The sequence below is a fragment of the Gobio gobio genome (assembly GCF_949357685.1).
Source record: "Gobio gobio genome assembly, chromosome: 2".
Lineage (NCBI taxonomy): Eukaryota > Metazoa > Chordata > Actinopteri > Cypriniformes > Gobionidae > Gobio > Gobio gobio.
In genome coordinates, this window is record NC_137098.1 from 51,940,859 (window position 1) to 51,961,932 (window position 21,074).

Sequence of the window (21,074 nt, forward strand, 5' to 3'; positions counted from 1 at the left end):
TAGTAAGGAATATAAACGATTATACAATTAAATCATATAAAAAAGAGTAAATAAAACTACACAGATATATGATTGCTGTCTTAAAGTACAACATGCATAGGTTGCAATTGAAAATCTTTAGATCCTTCAGCTTTATGCTGAAAACAAGACCAAAACATCCCGACCTGCACCTGCCCACTTTAATAACTCCATGAACTTCATCGTTTTATAAGTCAAAAACAAACAGGGCCAAAATGGTTATAAGAGGATGTGGAAACACTTTAAAGTCACCATGAAGTCAAACTGGACAAATCTTATTTATTTTATGGAGTATTGCAGTATTTATTATAAATCATTATTTTTTTAAATTCATGTGTCTAGGTAATCTTTATTCAAAATGACTTCCCCCTCCCTCTTGCATCATCATCTCTTTTCTGATGACGTGTTCACTGGTGCGAGGGCGGGACAACCTGTCACATGACATCACAACAATATAACGCTTGAATCAGTTCCCAATTAACAAAATCAAGTCCTGCCCTACATGTTATCTTGTTCGAGAAGCTGTTGCACATGGATATACGTCACAATAGAGATGAAAAGACGGTAATACTTTAAAATAATGGTTCATCATTAATAGGTAACTATTCAGGAAGTAATGCAGGACTAATGAGTAGTACTACATTAACACTTACTAACTAATATAGACACAAGCTTAACTAATCAGTAAGTAATATCAAGTTTAGGACTAAGATGGTTCCTTATTAGGTCATCAATAATTACTGAATGGGATTGGCATCACTAACTAATAGGTAACTATGACAAATTATAAAGAATTACTAATAAATTACTAATCACAACTTTAACGTGTCTGAGATGTGAGAAATTGTCTTTTTTTTTACTCTCAATGTGGTCATAAAATGCATCACTAATTACTCAAGTGTTACCTAGTCACTATGCAGGAACTACTAGTGACCTGGACCATTATTTAAAAGTGAAAAAGTTTTTCACTTTAAAATAATGCTCCAGCGGCCTCATATATAAAACTTTCCGTAGATTTCATCCTAAAAGTGTACGTACGCACAAAATCTAGACTTTGCGTATGCACAAAAAAATTCGGATTTATAAAACCATTTGTACGCCAGAACCTGCGCACAAATCCCTTTATAAATAACAGTCAGCAGAAGATTGTGCGTACGTGCATCTCCACCCCGCCTCCTCCAGAAATCACCATGTATGGAGCTTACAACACCTAGTTTTACTATGCTTAACCTCATCTGCATATCATTTGCATGGATATTCCCATCCACGTGACACCATGTTTAACACTGTCAAAGGTACAAGACATTGAAAAATATTATTAACTATAAATGCCATTTGTGCCTTCCACAGTATATTGGTGACAATCATCCAATATCCTTTTTATGTTTTAGAATAAATATATCAAAAACAAAATTGTATGAAATAATATAAATTCATTTCCACGGGCCAAATGTTATTTTAATTAAAAATATTTTGTTCATTTTAAACCCTTCAACTCAAATTCATGCAGTTTTGCTGGTAATGTGAACACATCTTTTAGGATGTTTAGGCTATTTTAATTTAAACAAATGAGGCCTACTCATTTATTGCAGCGTAAATATAATCATCTGACTCAGAACGTCACTGACAAAGTATTTTAAAAAAAGAAAACATGCAAATCTTAATTTTTTCTTCAAGTTGTATCCTTTAAATACAGTGGTATTTTTCATAATTTTGTGAAGATGTCTTTACACTCTGTGTCCGTGCAGCTGTGGTTGTACAGCAAGCTGTTATCATTGGACCTATTCAAACCGGACAATGGACTGTTTGACCACGGTCTGTGTGCATCACTGATCATCGTTCTCGCTAAAACATATTGTGGCATAACATGAGATCTGCGGTTTAGTTTAAAGAGGAATTATTGGAATTAGCCTATATTTAATCCTTGCTGTCATTAAAACCGCGTGTCACAGGAAAAGTTATCAAAAGTCGCACATCCACATGTCTATCTAAATTCATGATTTTTGTGTAAATTCTGAGTAATGACTTTATGTAATTGCAGTGCATATCGCCATTAATGAAACTGGAACATTAATGTAAATGTGTATATCAAAATGAAAACAGAGTTTTAAATTGTTCTTACTTCATTACTTTTCTCACTCTAGTAAAAGAGTTCGTATACGCATGGGTCAGAGTTTGCGTGCAGGTGTGCAAATTTTCCCGTCAAGTTTGCTTTTATAAATCACAACTTATGCGTCAGAAGTACGCCTCTTTCAGGGCCTGTTTTGTGTGTACGCAATGGTTGTAAATGAGGCCCCAGATCACTAGTAGTTCTTGAAGATTGTCCTTCTTTACTCTGAATAAAGTCATAAAATGCATCAGTAATTATTCAATTACCTAGTCACTCTTTAAGGACTACTAGTGATCTGGACCATTATTTTAAAGTGAAAAACTATCTTTTTCATTTTAAAATAATGGTCCAGATCACTAGCAGTTCCTGCATAGTAACTAGGTAACCCTTGAGTAACTAGTGATGCATTTTATGAATTTATTCAGAGTAAAAAAGATGATTGATTACGTCTCAGACACACAATAATGTTCTTTATAATTTGTCAGTTAATAGTTATTAATGAGGCTAATCTCATTCAGGAAGTATTGACTTAACAAGGTATCTCCTTAATTCGATATTACTTACTGATTAGTTAAGCTTTTTTCTATATTAGTTAGTAGTAGTAGCTGAAGTGTTAATGTAGTTCTACTCATTAGCCCTGCATTACTTTCTGCATAGTTACCTATTAATGACGGACCATTATTCTAAAATGTTACCGAAAAGACTATCACAACTTCAGTTTCACGCTGACTTTAAGAAAGCGCTCTCTAAAGCAGCCTTCCAATACAAACACAATGCCTCTCTTGATGATGGTTTAGTTAAAATTGCAGATTATAAATCATTGGTCACTGTAATATTACTTGGGTCAACAAGAGTGGATACCAAACACACCAGAGATGCCAGAACATTGTTATGGTTACAATTTTGAAATGTACATGTTAATTGCAGTTGTCACTCCTGAAACTTTACAGTATGTAGATACATAGCTATAAACTAAATAATTAATAATAAAAAAAAGCTAAATTACTTTACCAACGAGTCGCTACACTAATGTAGCGTTGTCTTACTCTTTATGTTTCCTGTGGCTCTACAGAAGAGAAGCAGTTTGGAGAATGGATGGATGGCTTTGTGTTTGTAAGAAATGTTAATGTACTCAAATTCAATTGTTTAAATCGGAATCACACATTCTTAATAGTGTCAGGAAAATGACAAGCTTTTGGGTGGATGTTTTTTGCCACTGGCACTATCAAACCATTCTTGCTTGCATGACTAAAATTTGAAGTATACAAGTAACAAAACTCGTTTATATTTTGAATAATAATTTATTGACGTAATGGCATTGTTATTAATGTTAAAATCCATTTATAAAGAGATCTCCATTGCTTTTTATAGGAAGAGGTTTAATTGAGACATCAGCACAGCAGCGGAAGAAGTGAACTTCCCAGAACTTGTGAGTTATAGTTGCTTTAAAGCAGCACTAGGTAGGTTTTGCTCTCGGGGTCCCCCTACAGTTGGGAAACAGTATTGTCCTCTACTACTGTCGTAAACTCTTGTCATCTTACATCAGTGGATGCATCGCACGTGCATTTGTTGACATGACAACTATGATAGCCCTGAACACTGCAGGAGGAGTTCACCTGTCTATGGAATTCACATGCAGGTGTTCTGCTTGCGTCGCGTGTGAAATGTCTTCATCCCAGGTCGTTACAGTGGCATATGTTTCAGCATGTCATATGAATATCATTTCATGGGTTTTATTTTTTTTCAAACGCCAAATGATCGCGATGCTCAAGTTTACAGGCCAGCGTCATTATATAGCCTAGTCTATTGGTTCCCATTTTACAGAATCTATATGATACTTCAATTCAATGTTTGAGTGGTAGGTAATAACCATACATCGTCAATATAATAATATCAAGCTACCATAGATGAATCTGCAAATTTGAAAAATCGATTTGCATTATAGCTTGAGGCAAGACAAATAAACAAATATCACAGACATGTTAGGTATCCTAAAATATGATTTTGTATGTATTACGTATTTACTTGCAAGAATGTAGCCCCTCCTCCTCCAGCTCACGCCAACGAGCAAACGCTGGCCCAATGTTGATCCTCGTCCTGCCTTTAATCCGATCACTTTCTCGTTTCCTCTTTTTGCTTTCCTCCGACAAAACCTTTGCTTTCTTATTTTTCTGTGCTGCTTCGGCCATGACTATAACATTCGGCAAACAAATGATAGTTGGGCTCGCACGTCCGAATTTAAGGAAGTGGGGGTGGTGGTTGAAGTGACGTATATGCCGTAAAGCAGTCAAATTTTGTAGTTCTTTTTGTTCTCTGGTTACTACCCGAAACCCGAAGTTTAAAAGTACGATTTAAAACGATACGGCTATGGCAGACGTGTCATTCAACCTATTGTAAGTCGATGTATCATCACAAGAGTCTTGAAAATATATTATAGAGGTTGAAAAGTTACCTAGTGCTGCTTTAACAGGTGCTGACCAAAACCATCCTGTGCCTTTAAGAGGAGCTGCAGTCTGTGATTGAAAGGACAGTGTGTGTGTATGAGTCAGACTCGGGGGGGCATTACAGCCAGTGTGTGTGAGTGTGTGCAAGCTGCCAGTAAGTGGGGCAGTAACCACCAGCTACAGTCCCATCAGACTGCTGTCCTGTGTAGTTTGTTGCAGAGCTTTTCTGTCTGTCTTTCTACCTCTCTCTACTGTTTTCTTCCTCTTATCTCTTTTCATTTTCTAGTCTTGGAGTGAAAACCAGACTGATTCTTCGGGACTTATTTAGGATCCTGACACACCCCCAGTGGTCCATCTCTGTGTGGGACCACAGTGCGCTGTACTGTGACTCAGTGTTACTAGGGGATCCTGCTGTAACCACAGTCCACCCATGCTGCGTGTGTTTATCCTGTGCGCCCAAAATGTGCTGACGCATGATGAGGACATAAGCGATGCCTACTGCACCGTCACTTATGAAGGTAAGAGCCTGACCAGGGTAAATGAGTAAGGGGTTTTATATAACATACTGTATGTTGTAGAGAGTTTGCTTAGAATACCACTTTCTTTTCTGCACAATCACAATCATTCTTTCTCTTTCACTGCCTTGTTGTCAGTCTTCCTACTTTCGACATTCCATCAAGCGGGCTATTATTGGAAAAGCAGTTGCAGTCTCTCTCTCTCTCTCTCTCGTGTATATTTATGGGTGTCCTGTTGCACTTGCGATATGTGTGTTTGAATGAGTGCTGCAGAGCTGCTCTGTGTTTCTAAGAGATGCTATGTCATCACAGTTTGGTTCAATGTGGGGCTCCTGTTTGCTTTACGTTCAAAGCTTTTAGGGGCCCATAATTCATGAGATGGATCAGAGAGGCTCCCCTTTTGTCACCCAGGTGTTCTGTTGAATGGCTTAGATATCTAGATATTATACTATTTAATATTATATATACACTACCATTAAAAAAAGAAAAGAAATCAATACCTTTATTCAGCAAGCATGCATTAAATTGATCAAATGTTACCGTAAAGACAATAATGAAGAAACAAATTGAATATGGTTTCTACAAAAATATTAAGCAGCACAACTGTTTTCAACAGTGATAATATGTTTCTTGACCATCAAATCAGCATATTTGAATTTCTGAAGGATCATGTGACCTTCATAATATTACTATTTTTACTGTATCTTTTTAATAAATGCAACCTACTTTCAAAAACGTTGAAAATCTTACCAACTCCAAACTTTTGTAGTGTATTTCTAATCCTGGTTAATAAGTCTGTATTTTCTCTTAATCAAGTATTTCAGTACATTGAACTGAATTTTGCTCAATGTTTATCTCCCTCCTCACAGACACGAGTAGGAGTTCACTCACCCTCGGGGGTTTATGCCCTCTGTGTTTCGTGGAGAATGCAGTTTGTTTGCTCAATAGAGGGCTTGTCGTTGTTGTAGTCATGAGGCAATCATATACCAGCAGTCACAATCAGAGATAGCTATGTTAGTGCTACAGTAAATCACGATATTAGATCAATACAATAGAGCATTACCTTCCATTCAGTGGTGTGTTTTAGAATAACAAACTATGATAAGAGAATTGTCATGTGTTCTTAGTTTTACTGGTATGATTCATTCTGTTTTGTTACTGCATCTTTTATTGCTGAGGTTATGGAAGATCTATCAATTCAAATACAGAAATCTAGATACTAATGACCCCATGTTTTGACTAAATCTCCTGTAGATCATTCATATATCTATAGTGTCTTTAAACAGCCTATGCCTGATCTGTGCCTGCTCAAAATTCAGCATAGATGCAGTGTCAGACTAAATTGTGCCTTCTCTAACACATCTCAACATCTATTAAGAAAGTATACGGTTTTTGCTGTGTAAATGCATTCATGCCAATTCATTATACAGCATTAAACAGTCTGTGGAAAGACATAAATGCCACTTCAGAAGCACTTCTGAAGCCACTTTTTCCTGAAGCACTTCTGTGCCACCTTTGCAGTATAAATTAAGCATCTCAATCCATGTCAGCATTTTTTATTGATGGATGATTTAAGCTCAATGATAAAGTGTGTAGGCTAGCATGACCAAACTGTATTGAAGTTGCTGCTATTGGTCGGACAAACAGAGAGTCTCTTCCCAAACGCACGCCATTGGCTGAGCCACTATTGCTGTGTCAGGCTGGTTAGGAGGCTTAATATTTTCTTTTTTTCAGCTAAATCAACTTGGTTGTCTCTGCATAGCCTGTTGAAACAGCATATCCTGGTTAGGTATGTTTTGAAGCATGGCAGCTGATTTGAGCTGGTTTATGCTGGTCCTAAGTTGGTCATGAGCTGGTTTATGGTTTAAAGGGTTAGTTCACCCAAAAATGAAAATTCTGTCATTAATTACTCACCCTTATGTCGTTCGAGACCCGTAAGACCTCCGTTCATATTCGGAACACAAATGAAGATATTTTTGTTGAAAGCTGATGGCTGAGAAAGGCTTCAGATAGGCCTCCATTGGCATTCAGTACACTTATACTCCCAAGACCGATAAAAGGCACTTAAAATGTCATTACAAAGTCCATCTCACCACAGTGACTCTACAATAATCTTACGATGCGACGACAATAGTTTTTGTGCGGCAAAAAAAATCAAAATAACACCTTTATCCAGCTTGTTATTGCCTTCCGCGTGTGCCTCCACGACGCATGCGCGAGAATATGACGTAGCGCCGGGGTTCGGGATTCCATGAAATGCACACTCTAACCCCATTTTGAGCACTACGCCGAGACCTAAAGCACGATCAATGTAGAATCCAACAGCTTAGACACGCGCGTCTTCCTCTGATTGTAAACAAATCACTTCTGGGTCATCTGTCCGAACGCCGGATCTGCGTCATATTCTCGCGCATGCGTCGTGGAGGCACACACGGAAGGCAGTAACAAGTTGGAAAAAGGTGTTATTTTGATTTTTTTGCTTGTGAAAAATGTGTCAGAGTTAAATAAAACCAATTAATTGCTTTGCAATTGCATTTAAAACACACTCAAACACACATGTGCACACAAACTCTCTCTCTCTCTCACACACACACACACACACACACACACACACACACACACACACACACACACACACACACACACACACACACACACACACACACACACACACACACACACACACACACACACACACACAGAACAGATCGGCGCGTGCTAACACACACACGCTCAAACAGCTGTAATGTTATACTTGAAGTTGACTTGCCTAGTTTTGTCACCTGGTTCCGACTTGGCAGGCCAGCACTACCTGGCTGAATCCGAAATCGCGCTATACCCTCAAATAGGGAATATTTGAGGGGACAGCCAGTGGTGTCCGAAAGTGGTTATTGAGTGCACTCATTAAATCCCACATTGCACCGCAATAACTAGTCTACAGCCGATGTAAACACAACAGCTGTCCGAATTAACTCACTTGTTTTCATTCCCTCATCAATGAACTGTATTAGTGGACTAGGGAATAGTGAATTAGGGGGCAATTTCAGATTCAGCCCCTGTCGTGGAGACTGACGAGGGCAGCCCATAACATCTCGATTGAGACAGAGCAGTCTGTCAGATGTGTGTGTGTGTGTGTGTGTTGGTGTGTATGAGTGTTTGTGAGAGAGAGTTTGTGTGCACATGTGTGTTTGAGTGTGTTTTAAATGCAATTGCAAAGCAATTAATTGGTTTTATTTAACTCTGACACATTTTTCGAGTTGTGTTGTGGTAAGAATAGCTGCGGGTAGCGCCAGTGGATGGCAGAGTGCAACCATTCTACGTCATCAACCTAGAGCGCAAACAAAATGGCGCCGCCCATGGTCCATATATAAAATCGATTTTTTAAATAACGCATATGTTTCATAGGTTTTCTACTACATATTTCAGTAAGATACATCATTTATGTTATATTAAGCCACACATGTCTTAACACTATGTGATCCCTTTAAGATTCAGGGAGATGCAGATTCAAGTAACTTCAGTAACTGACTGAGTCATGGCAGTAGGTGGTGCTCCTCACCTGGAAATATCAGCTGACTATCAAGCCTACACAGAGACCATAGAAACTCTTGAAGTATAATAGACTGACATAATTTATTAACTCTCTATGATAAACTAATGTGTGTAAGTGCCTAAATGAGTGGATTTTAGTATATTGATGTAGGCTATTACCATTAAGTCCTCAAATACCTTTACTTACACTAATTGTTACAAGATGTTGTTCACTGTATAATGCAATTTTTTTAACACTTGAAGAGATTTTATATTCTTTAAGGTTTTTAATAACTAAAAATAATATATTAAGAGAGAAAATGTAGATGAGGAGAGAGAAGAACAAGCTGCAGGAAATGTTTAAATTTCCTCTTGAGTAATGGGCAGGGTCAACTGGAAAGTGTGGTCCAGAGTAAGCTTGGCTCCATAAGTTCCCACATGACAGTCTCTGTGTGCGCATGCAAGACGTGCTTGTAAGGGAAGATTGCAAGACTCATTTATCAATTCAGACGCCTTATCAAGGAAGCAGGCAGAAATTGATTTTCTCAGGATAGTGGTGGGCTTATACAACCCCTGATACATTTCATTCTGGACGTCACGCTTATCTTCAGCTTTGGACCTAAAGATCACAAGACACGTTAATCTTCAGAGCAACCTTTGCGGGGGTCCTGTTCCTCTTCTGTGGTCTGATGGTAGTTTTGTCTGTTTTTTGTTGGAGAGTTTGGGCATCAAAGCAGCATGTTGAGGTGTTTGCTACAGAGGGCAACCAACCTGAGAAATGTAGAAAAGGGGGAGAGGCATAGCGACCCACTTGCTAGCGTCACATTCAGAGGTAAGGGTTGGCACCAAAAATGTGATTGACAGGCTTTTTGAGGGCATGAAAAAGTAAGATCTTCAGATTTCGGGAAGATTTTGGGAAGATTGATGCTAATTGTGGATGCTTATGTTAACTTATCAGGAATTGAAATTTCAAACTGGAATAAGAACATGGGAGCAGAACTTTGTCAGTGTTCACCTTTACTAACAAATGAATGATTAAATAATTTTTAGTTACAGTTAGAATGACCTTTTTAACAGGTCAGTCTGACATTGATTGTTGATAGCAGATTTCAAGTGACGAGTGTTTTGATAACTTTACTCTAGATAGATCAATAGATCATTACAGTCAATAGTAGAGTGATGCCATTCACTGGAAAATGCTAGCTAGATAATCTTGAAGATTTCTGGATGGATCTGAGCTCTGTTAATCATTTTATAAGTTCTTACTTTGAATGAATGAATGTGAAGGATACTAGTTTTAGACTACCTCGCAAACTGAGTGGCAGTTCCTCTCATTGTTCCATGCTTCCTGTTCCAGCACAGGGATGTACAGGAACATGCATTTGTGAGGGTGTGGGATTGATGAGCTTCAAGTGTTTGTGTATTCTGAGCTGCCATGGCAACAAATCCTTTCTTCAATTTCTTTCTTATTACATGAACCCATTTGATTCTCAATTATTACAAACCAACAAAATCATATGATTATAATTAAGTTCATACAGTTGAGGTTCATTTCATTATTTTCTGATATGCTTTTGCAGGATGCTCAGAGAAACAATGCAGTTCCTGCCTGTGTTATTTAGCAGATCATTGGTGATCATTATCTTGGCAAACTGTTTTCGTCAATATCATGGAAAACAGATTTTCTGAATTTCATTTGGATATAGGCTACTTGTATTTTTTGACATTTCTTCTTGTATTTTTTTTACAAAGAGAGATGTATAGTTGCAGCGCTTGTTTGGGTATATCTGGCCATTCATTCATTCATTGTTATTTTTGCATTATTTATATAGTATTATAGTGTTCAGTAATATTTTGAATGTTTATATTTTTATTATAGTTTTCCTTTTAATTTTAGTCTATAGTTTTAGTAATTTTATTATGTGCATTTGTCATTTTATAAAAATATTTGGTTTACAATAAGGTTTCATTAGTTAACATTAGTTAATGTATTAACTAACATGAACTACCCATGAGCCATACATTTGTTACTGTATTTGTTCATCTTTGTTAACGTTAGTTAATAAAAATACAGCTGTTTATGGTTTGTTCATGTTAGTTCACAGTGCATTAGCTAATGTTAATACGATTTTAGTAAAGTATTAGTACATGTTGGAATTAACAAAAACAAAGATAAATAAATGCTTTATAAGTGCAGTTCATTATTAATTCATGTTAACTAATGTAGTTAACTAATGTTAACTAATGAACCTTATTGTAAAGTGTTATTTATTTCATATACCATATACTTTTATTTCAGTTAATTTGTATTTCATCAAATATTTGTATTTTATTTAAACTTTTTCAATGAATAAAAAAATATTCTTTATATTAAAGTTCATCCAAAAATTACAATTCTGTCATTAATTACTCACCCTTATCATTCCAAACCGGTAATACTTTCGTTCACCTTCAGAACACACATGAAGATCTTTTTAATGAAATCTGAGAGTTTTCTATACCTGCATTGACATCCTACACAACTACGCATTAATATTTAGTAAATAAAGTAGTAAATTATGTTTTGTTTTTTGCGCAAACAAAGCACTTGCGATGCTTTATAAAATTGAGGTTAAACCACTGGAGTCACATAAATACTTTAAATATGTCTTTACTATCTTTCTGGGGCTTGAAAGGGGTATTTGTATAGGCTGTCAATGAAGGGACAGAAAGCTCTCAGATTTCATCAAAAAGATCTTCGTGTGTCCCGAAGATGAACCAAATATCCTACGGGTTTGGAATGATATGAGGGTGAGTATAATTAATGACAGAATTTTCACATTTTTGGGTGAACTAACCCTTTAACACTGATTTGTTTTTGTTGTTCATCTATTCATTCATTTTCTTGTTACTTTATAAATTTTTTGTTCATTATTTTTATTTAAATTTTGTTGGATAGATTCCTTAAACCCCCTTTTTGATGCACATTATATCATACTATGTCAAATAACAGTTGTGAACTTCCTCTCTGTATCATAACTGAGGGTCATCTCTTTTTCCACCTCTTTGTCATGTGATGTAAAGGCTTCCCCTCATTCTGTCAGAAACAGATACTGAGTCACTCTACCCACTCTATAAACAATGACACCAAACAATTGAAGGGAAATTAGGTGTTCTGGCCTTTATTCTGAGGTGAACAATTAGTAGGTCACTACTTTAGGGCTTGGGGTTGTGACACAATTCGGAAATTTCCATTCACATTGTTCTAACAATTCTATAGATATGTGTCTTTAGGTTTTACTTTCAGACTGCTGCCAATATACTAACTAGTCTGATTGCATTCTAATCAGAACAATCTTGTTTTCCTAATTGTGTGTGTGTGTACAGTGTGTCTTCCGGTGTATGTGAATGTTAGGGAGAGGGGATGGCAAACATAAAAGTAGCTGCAGTAAGTGTTTTTTTCCTCAGGCACAGTATCAAATACCATCTCCATTTATAGACATCACAGAGGCAAATTATCCTCCCGGTCCAACTGCCAGAGTCCTTAGTTTGAGCTCTGAGTTAGCAACAATATATGCAGACTGCGCTAGAGAGAGAAACAGAATGAGACTTTGTACAGAGAAACATCGATTGTTGGCATTGCTGACAACCAACTTTGTACGACTAACAAAATGGCAGATCTGAAATGGTATCAGTATATTCTGCATCTAGAGATGATATCTAGATTGTTGAATACAAACTAGTGTTGTCACAATACCAAAATAAATAAAAATATGACATAAATGAAAAGATTTGATTATAAATGCTATTCATAAGTAAATAATACATTAAACCATTAGCATGCAGCCTTTCAATGTTATTTAAATAAGTAAACATTGCATTAAAAAGATCAAATAAAAAAGTAGCAAAAGAAATCCAGGTAACAGAACAATTGGCAGGTCTTGTTCAATACACTGCAAGTTCGTTTTTTTTTTTTAGGCAACTTTTTCCCCAAAATTTAAACAGTCACATCATCAATCCTTCCAAAACTTGTTTTTGCCTTTCCCTGGTTCACTGGTAAGCCTATTATAAGTGTTTATGTTTTAGACCTGATGCAATGGTTTTCATTGGAAATTGGACATACGCCACTCGCCTGTGCGTGTCTCATCATATCCGTAAACAGAAAAGTTGCTCTGGCTGCTTCGATGCTTGTATGATGTGGGAGTGGCATAGGTTAGCTGTCACAAACAGTGAGAAGTCTGCTGGCAAAAAGAGAGCGAAACATAACTTGTAATAAAACGAGAATCAACATTAGTTTGGCAACACAGAGATGCCATTTTTATTACTCAACAGTAGAGCTGCACGATTCTGGATAAATTTAGAATCACAATTTTTTGTTTAAAATGGAGATTGCGATTCTCCCACAATTCTGAAGAAAAAACACTAGACTACTAAACTAAACAAAATGACTTAACTTACTAGAGGTTCTGGCAAAATGTTAATTGCTTTCGTCTATTTTAAAAAAATAATTAATTTGAATGAAATAATAAAAAATTATTAGAATGGAGTCAATGTCTCATTCATAAAGACTTTTCGTTATTGGATGAATCGGCGTTTGTGAATGAATCTCTTGAATGAATGATTCAATGATTTTTTTCAAAAAAGTTACTTAAAGTAAAGAGATAAACGACAGAATACCTACAAGTGTCAAAACAATTTCAAAAGATGATTGACTCTATTTTTAATAACATCCCCTGTTATTTAAACGTTTGACACATAAATAACGATAAGTGGTTGAAAAGAATGTTAGTGAAGCTGCTTCATACAGTTCATTTTATGGTAGCTGCTCTCTCCGGATCAGCGGCAGCGTGAACGCAGATTTGAATACTGCAGTGTGATGATTATAGTTTCAAAGGTTAAAGTCCACGAAGTCTTTGGTTTAAAGCCCGTTTCACGTCATAAGCGTCAGCGGAGCGTGAGCAACGCGTGTTTTGTCACTGCTCATGTTAATGTATGAGAGCATTCACATCGGAAACATGACGCCACCACCCTTCAGTGTTGCCAACTTAGCAATTTTGTTGCTAGATTTTTTTGTTGCTTTTCAGTAGCAATTTTTTTTTTCTTCCAAAAAGCACCTAGCAACAAATTTACCAATTTTTTTTATTTATTTGGCAAGTTTTAGCAACTTCTGGAAAGTGACTCTAATCCAAACAGCAAACGTAGGCTACAAGCTTGCTCAATAGGCAGAGCAGTTCATTCATAATTCCTCAATATCGCTGTGGAAGTGTGGAAATCGCTGTAAAACCAGAAGATAATTTAGGTAGCATAAGGAGTCCTGCACATGACACGCAGGAAAAAAAATTGTAGGCTAAATCGTGATTTATAAATCGAGGTAACAAATTAGTAAATCGTGTGGACGGTTTAGCAAATCAAGGGATCTAAATAGTAAATTGTGCGCATGATTTATAAATCAAGGGAACGAATTAGTAAATTTAGTCACAATGTCATTTAGCAACTTTTAGCAACAATTCGATCTGCCTTTAGCAACTTCCCCTGAAAATTAGTTGGCAACAGTGCCACCCTTTCATTCATTAACATGGGCAGTGACAAAACGCGCTGTTCACGCTCCGGTGACACTTGCGATGTGAAACGGGCTGTGAATAGACACAGCGGAATCCTTGTCATTTAGGAATAAGATTGCGTTGGTGTTTGAATCAAGATTGCGATCTTTTAACGATTAATCGTGCAGCTCTACTCAACAGGTAAGGTATTTTATTGAACAGATAAAATTCCATATGTAGCTCTCTAACAGAGTTCATTGTAAAGCATTACTGTGTAGTGTCATTTTTATTATGGGTTGTTGCGCTGTGCTGGAATTTATTTTCAAGGAAATACTGTGTCTATTAATATCATCAGCTAGTCAACTTGAGATCCTTTTCCTGTAAAGTGGTTATATCTGTTCTTAGGCCTAGTTGGGAATGTTTTAGTAGGATAAAACACAGTCATGCAGAGCCGAAGCTCAACCAAAATAATGTTCTTCCACAAAATACATGCAGTTTTGTTTTTTAACCGCTACAAAGTCTGTGTCCGAAACCTTGAAAATGCTGCCTTCGGAGGACACATTTCAAGGTAGGAAGGTACATGTATCCTTCGCTGCCTTTGATATCCCACAATCCTGTGCGTCCCATTCTGTGACAGTTGAGCTGGGGAAAAAGATGGCGTCCGAAAGTTGCGTTTGCTGGTCAGTTTATGTGTAAATGTACGTTTTTTTTTTACCAACATTTTTCACTTCTGATGTCATTTCTAGCGAAAAATTACGACTGTAGTAATTAAATATGTTTTTAGTTCTCATTAAAGCTCTCTATTTAGCTGTAGATCATTAAACTGTTACACTGCCTTAGAAGTCTGTCCGAAATTAGTTTTGTTTTTCTGCTGCCTGTAGAGTCATTGTCTGATAAGGCAGCGAGGCAACGAGTCACCTGCCTAGGTTTTCGGACGCAGCCATAGTGTAGGCTACCTTTAAACACCTATGACTGGCCGTTGCATTCAACAAACATGTCTGTGATTGGCTACAATGCAACGTTGTAAATGAAAACCTTTTTCAACCTACAGAGCGCTCACACTATGGTAGGCAGAATTGGCATATAGAATTATGTTCTGACTAGCCATAAATATATTTTAAATAGTTGCAATTGTATTTTGATGAGTCATAATTAAAATTTGACTAGTCAGAATGATAATTAGAGATATCTGCAATTATAATTGCTCTAGTAAGATATTCAATTGTTGATAAATACGTTTTGACAATTCTAAATACTATTTAGGATATCTGTAATGACTCAATGGATGTCTTCAATTGTCGCGTTACACATACACTTCGAAAAATCATACTTAGATACTCGATACTCATACTCAGTCATACTTATCAAAGGCATGGTTTCCTGACTATTTCTCAGATTCTATCCACCCATCGACTAGAATCTGATGTGTGCACAGCAAATAAAGCCCAAGACTTTGAGGGTCAGATGGTTAAGAACATTTCAGCCAGTTTCCATCACATTCTTTTCAAGGATGTCATAGCATGCCAGCATTTGCCTTTTTCCTCAATCTTTTGTTGTCCTCTTCTGGCTCCAGGTCTATTTCAGGAAAGCGAAGAGGATTTTCCCACAATGCCACTGAGCGTATATCTACCAAAGGAGCTTGTTTTTGCTTTATTCAAACCTCTTGACATCTACAATCAAAACAGGAAGATAAACGGAGCTCTTTCCTAAAACACTTGATAGCGTGACAGACCAGTGGTGATTTGTATGGATACAATGGATATGCCATACTATTGGTAGTCTACTTGTTTGTGCATGCGACTGCTGTATGTAGCAAGAGGAATCAAAACACCTTAACAATGTGTGCCTGCTCATTAGATCAGCTATGAATTGTCCTTCACCAATTCAGGCTCAATGTCAAGCCTAATCTGTGTCCCTGTGGAAATCTTTCATCTGTATTTGTCAGGTGGGAGTTAGTACCCATTGTCCATCTTCCTCTCACTGAAACATTTTCATCACGGTCACGGATTTATTGGAGGCCAGCCACTGCAGAAAATGACGTCAGATACACTGTCCTCATATGCCCCTATCTGAAAAGATGTTTCCCTGATCAAATAGTTTTTCAAATCTTTCTTTTATTTTGAAACTTTTGAACGGTAGTGTAAATCTCATGAAAAACTCACACATGACAAACACACACCAACTGTACTCTTCCTTTTTTCATGTTCTTGTAGGGACAAAAAAGAAGACCAAAGTCATCAAAAATAATGTCAATCCTGTCTGGAATGAGGTTGGTTAATTGCTTCTTTCATCTGTGTGACAAATATGAATTAACCAACAATACTTATTGTTGTTACCATAATGAGCATTATAAATGCTTCCCATGTCATTATTCTGTTCCTTTTTCCTCAATCCCTTTTCTTTTCTTCCAGGGCTTTGAGTGGGACTTGAAGGGAGTTCCTTTAGATTCTGGAGCAGAGCTTCATGTTGTTGTCAAAGACCATGAGAAGATGGGCAGGAATAGGTAAGGTCTCTCTCTCTCTCTCTCTCTCTCTCTCTCTCTCTCTCTCTCTCTCTCTCTCTCTCTCTCTCTCTCTCTCTCTCTCTCTCTCTCTCTTACTCGCTCGCTCGCTCTCTCACTCTTCAAATTCAAAAGAGCTTTATTGGCATGACACATTGTACATTGTATTGCCAAAGCATTTATATGAGCATGAAAAAATTAATAAAATAAAAATAAAAAAGTAGAAGTATTGATCAAGTGTGGAAAAACAGGGGGTGGGGGGAAAAAGAGAGAGTGTTTGTACTTTAAGTGGTGTGTGTGTTTGCATATGTGTGTGTATAAGAGTTTGTGTGAGTTCATGTGTGTCAGTGTGTGTGTGTGTGTGTGTGAGTAAATGGACGCATCACTGTTTGGTCGATTCTTCCATCTTTTTGTGGCAGGAATTGATGTACTTTGCTGCTAGTGAAATGCAGTTTTTCTTTTCCCCAAGTAAATATTGTGCATCATTCTTCAACATTTTGAAGTTGGGACAAATAATTACAAATTTGTGAAAAAAGTGTTTTCAAATGTCATTATAATTAGAGCAGGTAATTATGAAGTGCAGCTCTGTTTCTATTTCTCCTCGGCTACAGTACAAGCATAATCTGCTCTCACTGGGCAGCCAGTTCTGTCTGTGTCTGCCCTTCTCTATAGCCAGGCTGTGGTCACTCAGTCTGTACCTCGTCATGTTTTTCCTCAGTTTGTGGCCTCTGACTGTGCTCTCTCTCTCTCTCTCTCTCTCTCTCTCTCTCTCTCTCTCTCTCTCTCTGCATGCGGGGAGGGTTTGGGGTGTGGGCGAGGGTGCTCATGGAGAGGTGTTTGGAAGGGAAATTGAGACATTAAAACCACGTATTGGTGGTGTTCGCCGAAGCATCGGAATGGCGTCACTTTTGACAGGGGGAGAGCCACCTTTTCATGGCGTCATGGAGTCCATTGTGTACCTGCTCAAGTTGTCAGTGGAGGATGTGCTGCTGGCGGTCGGAGAAGAGGTTGAATATGATAACATTTCTTTGGCCTCCAGGATAAATAAAGCGGTAGTAATTTTTGTTAAAGAGGAGAAGCTAGTAAACCGCCTGATAAGCAACGGGATTGTGGTAAGTGGCAATTTTGTTACTGTTTCACCGCTTGTTACACCCACGACAAAAGTCTATATCTCGAATGTACCCCCATTTATTGGAAATGAGGATATTGAGCGTGCATTAGCTCAGTATGGTAACTGTGCTTGTGCGATTAAAACAATCCCATTGGAATGTAAAAATGAAGCACTGAAACATGTGATGTCTTTCAGGAGACAGGTGTTTATGTTTCTGAATTTTCCTTAGATGTGTCTTTCTGAGTAGTACATGAAGGTAGCTTGAAGTGTTTTGAGTGTGGGGGATGTTGGGCATAAAAAGTTGGAATGCCCACACAGAGTCCAGGCTAATGAGGAGGCCGCAGGGCCTAGTGGTGTAATGTTACCTGTTGTTAAAGCTGCAGTCCGTAAGTTTTGCCTCTGTCGCCATCTCTGTTTGAAACCTGCAATTGCAGTTATTTGCGGAGTTATCATCTGTACGCGAGTTGTGCATCAGTGGCACCTAATTAATATTGTGCTCAGAGTTGTGACTCTGAAAGTATTGCAGGCTTTGTGATCTGCCTCAGTTGAAAGATGAACAAAGGAAATCACTGTATGAACAAATAACTTTGCAAGAGCTCACAGATGCAATGAGACAATTATCTCCTGGGAAATCCCCAGAAGTGGATGGTATACCTGTGGAGTTCTATCAGGTTTTTGGAGAATTATTTGGACAAGATTTTAATGAACTGATGATATATTGCATCAAAAGAAAGACATTACCCAAAAGTTGTTGCAGAGCAGTTCTATCTTAAATTCCTTAAAAAGGAGACTTGAGACTATTAAAAAACTGGAGACCAGTGTCGTTGCTATGCTCAGATTACAAAATATGTTCAAAGGTGCTAGCAAACAGACTTAAAAAATAGCTACATGTATTAGTTCATAGAGACCAGTCCTATTGTGTACCAGATCAATTTTGGATATTTTATTTTTATTGCATGATGTGATTGATTTTAATCAAAGTAATAGTTTTAATTTAGGGGTTCTTTCACTTGATCAAGAGAGAGCTTTAGATCAAGTGGATCAAATCCTTTTGTAATGGTTAAAGCTGGAGGATTGAAGGATTGAGTGCACCTACAATGATGCCCAGGGGTATCAGACAAGGCTGTCCATTTTCTGGACAGTTATATAGTCTGGTAATTCAACCATTTTTGTGCCGATTAAGAAAATAACTAACTGGAATTTCAATTCCAGATTTAAAGAGTACATTTAAAGTATCATTGTCAGCGTACCCTAATGATGTCACAAAAATGTTATAAAAATGATGTGAAGGTTTTAACAAACATTATTGGAAAATATGAAAAAGCATCCTCAGTGAATTGGGGAAAAAGTGTTATTGGTAAATATTATTGGTAAGTGGGAAGATGTAGGACCTCCAAAACTACCATGTGTTTTACAATGGGGTAGAGAGGGGATAAAAGCATTTGGTGTGTTTTTAGGAAATTAGCAATTTCAGATGAGAAACTGGGAAGGTTGGAGAAGGTGTCAGCCCGATGGGCTAAATGGAAATGGCTATTGTCACAATTGACATACAGAGGGCGAGTCTTGGTCACTAACAACTTGGTGGCTTCGACATTGTGGCATACAATAACTGTTATGGAACCTCCAATTGAGTTGGTTTGTAAAATACAAAGGACAATCGTGATTTTATTTTTTGGAGTAGGGCACACTGGATCCATGCTGCAGCACTTTATTCACCTGTCCACAAACTTAGCAGTGTTCATTTTGAAAGCAAATTTTGATTTAGTTTTAGTCATAGTCTTTTGACTAAAATGCCATTTAATTTTAGTCATATTTTAGTCACCTGAATTGTTTTTAGTTTGTCTGGTTTTAGTCGACTAAATATCATAAGATTTTAGTCGACTGAATCTACAGTAGATTTAGTAAACTAAAATCGAATGAGTTTAGTTAAATTGAAATGCATTAATTGAGCATTTAAGCATTACATAACCGTATGTTACTTGAATACATGTCAAAACTGACATTGTGTTTTCCTCCTGACTATGAATTAAATGGGAATGAAATTAAATACAGTTTATTGTGTAATGAACAAACGTATATATAATGTGTGACTTTAAATTATAAACAAGCTTGAAATACACATTGACTCTTATTTGGAAATGTCTGCGCCTATTGCAGTTGCTCATTTAAGTTCAGATGAGGGAGATAAAATATGCATTGTTACAACCGTCTAAAACATATTACTATATAAACATCGTAAAGTAAACATTGGCATTATTCATCAGCATAAGTTCATAAACAATTACCTGGCATAAATGTGCACTATTCATTGATTGCAAACCTGTGGAACGCACAACAGCGTCACGTTTTCCCGCGGTTGGATCAGCACATTACAATTCAAATGTGCGCAGGTTCTCTTCCCTAATCGTCCCTCCCTAACATTTTCGTCTCGTTTTTATTCGCTGACAAAAATGACAGTAGACTTTCGTCATAGTTTTTGTCATCCAAAACTGTTTTTTATTTAGTTATCATCTCGTTTTCGTCAGTGATAAAAGGTTGTTGACGAAAATGATGACATTATTTGTCAGCAAAATTAACACTGCCACGAAGGAAGTCAAGGGGTGGTGGATTTGAGAAGCCGGTTGATGGCTTGCAGGATACAAGCAACACAAAGACTTTTATATCGAAAAGACTTTGCCTGGGCCCATACTGCAAGATTAATTTTGAAGAACGCAGGCGGGCTCGGGTTGGATAAACATTTGTTCATAATGGACTTGGGGCAGGGGGATTGAGAATGTAAGAATGTGTCTCTCAGAATATTAAGCAACTTCTCTGTCGACATTAAACAATTGCTTAACAATTCATTTGGGAAAGCTGTAGAATTGATGGAATGCGCCATTGTTTAAATGACTAGTGGCATCTGTGCGGAATGTAGTAAACAGCCACACAATTTTCCCATTTCCTCATCGTGACCAGAAGTGGTTCCTAACTGGCCTTTTGCTGTATCTAATCCCCATGAAATTATCTGATATAGGACATATTAAATCTGCTTTTAGGCCATTTTGTACATCTATAAAGGTAGTTAATGTCACCTAATGAGTGTCTTCATTTTTTAAGATCATAGACTTTATCTGTATTATCATTATCTACTACAGCATCCCACTCTGACACTTTTACATTTTGCAATATAACTTATTCTCACCAAGGGTGCATTTATTTGATTTGAAAATACAGTAGTTACAGTAATGTTGTGAAATAATGTCAAACATTTCTTATTCTTATCAATGTTGAAAACACATTCTTGGTTAAAAAGAACAACATTTATTTGAAATATAAATCTTTTATAA

General features: G+C 37.1%; 1 protein-coding gene across 9 annotated transcripts in view; it reads left to right on the top strand.

The window, feature by feature from the left end:
- The first annotated feature begins 4,878 nt into the window (after positions 1 to 4,878).
- Positions 4,879 to 21,074, top strand: part of dysf (dysferlin, limb girdle muscular dystrophy 2B (autosomal recessive)) — a 93,115-nt gene continuing 76,919 nt past the window's right edge. For 6 of the 9 annotated variants that reach the window (XM_079837278.1, XM_079837279.1, XM_079837283.1 and 3 more), the window contains exons 1-3: positions 9,235 to 9,450; positions 16,351 to 16,406; positions 16,549 to 16,640. In XM_079837278.1, coding sequence (XP_079693404.1) covers positions 9,357 to 9,450; positions 16,351 to 16,406; positions 16,549 to 16,640 — 242 coding nt within the window. In that variant the 5' untranslated portion in view covers positions 9,235 to 9,356. Of the gene's footprint in view, positions 5,091 to 9,234; positions 9,451 to 16,350; positions 16,407 to 16,548; positions 16,641 to 21,074 lie in introns of those variants that run through there. The other 3 variants (XM_079837281.1, XM_079837286.1, XM_079837284.1) reach the window with 1 other exon arrangement.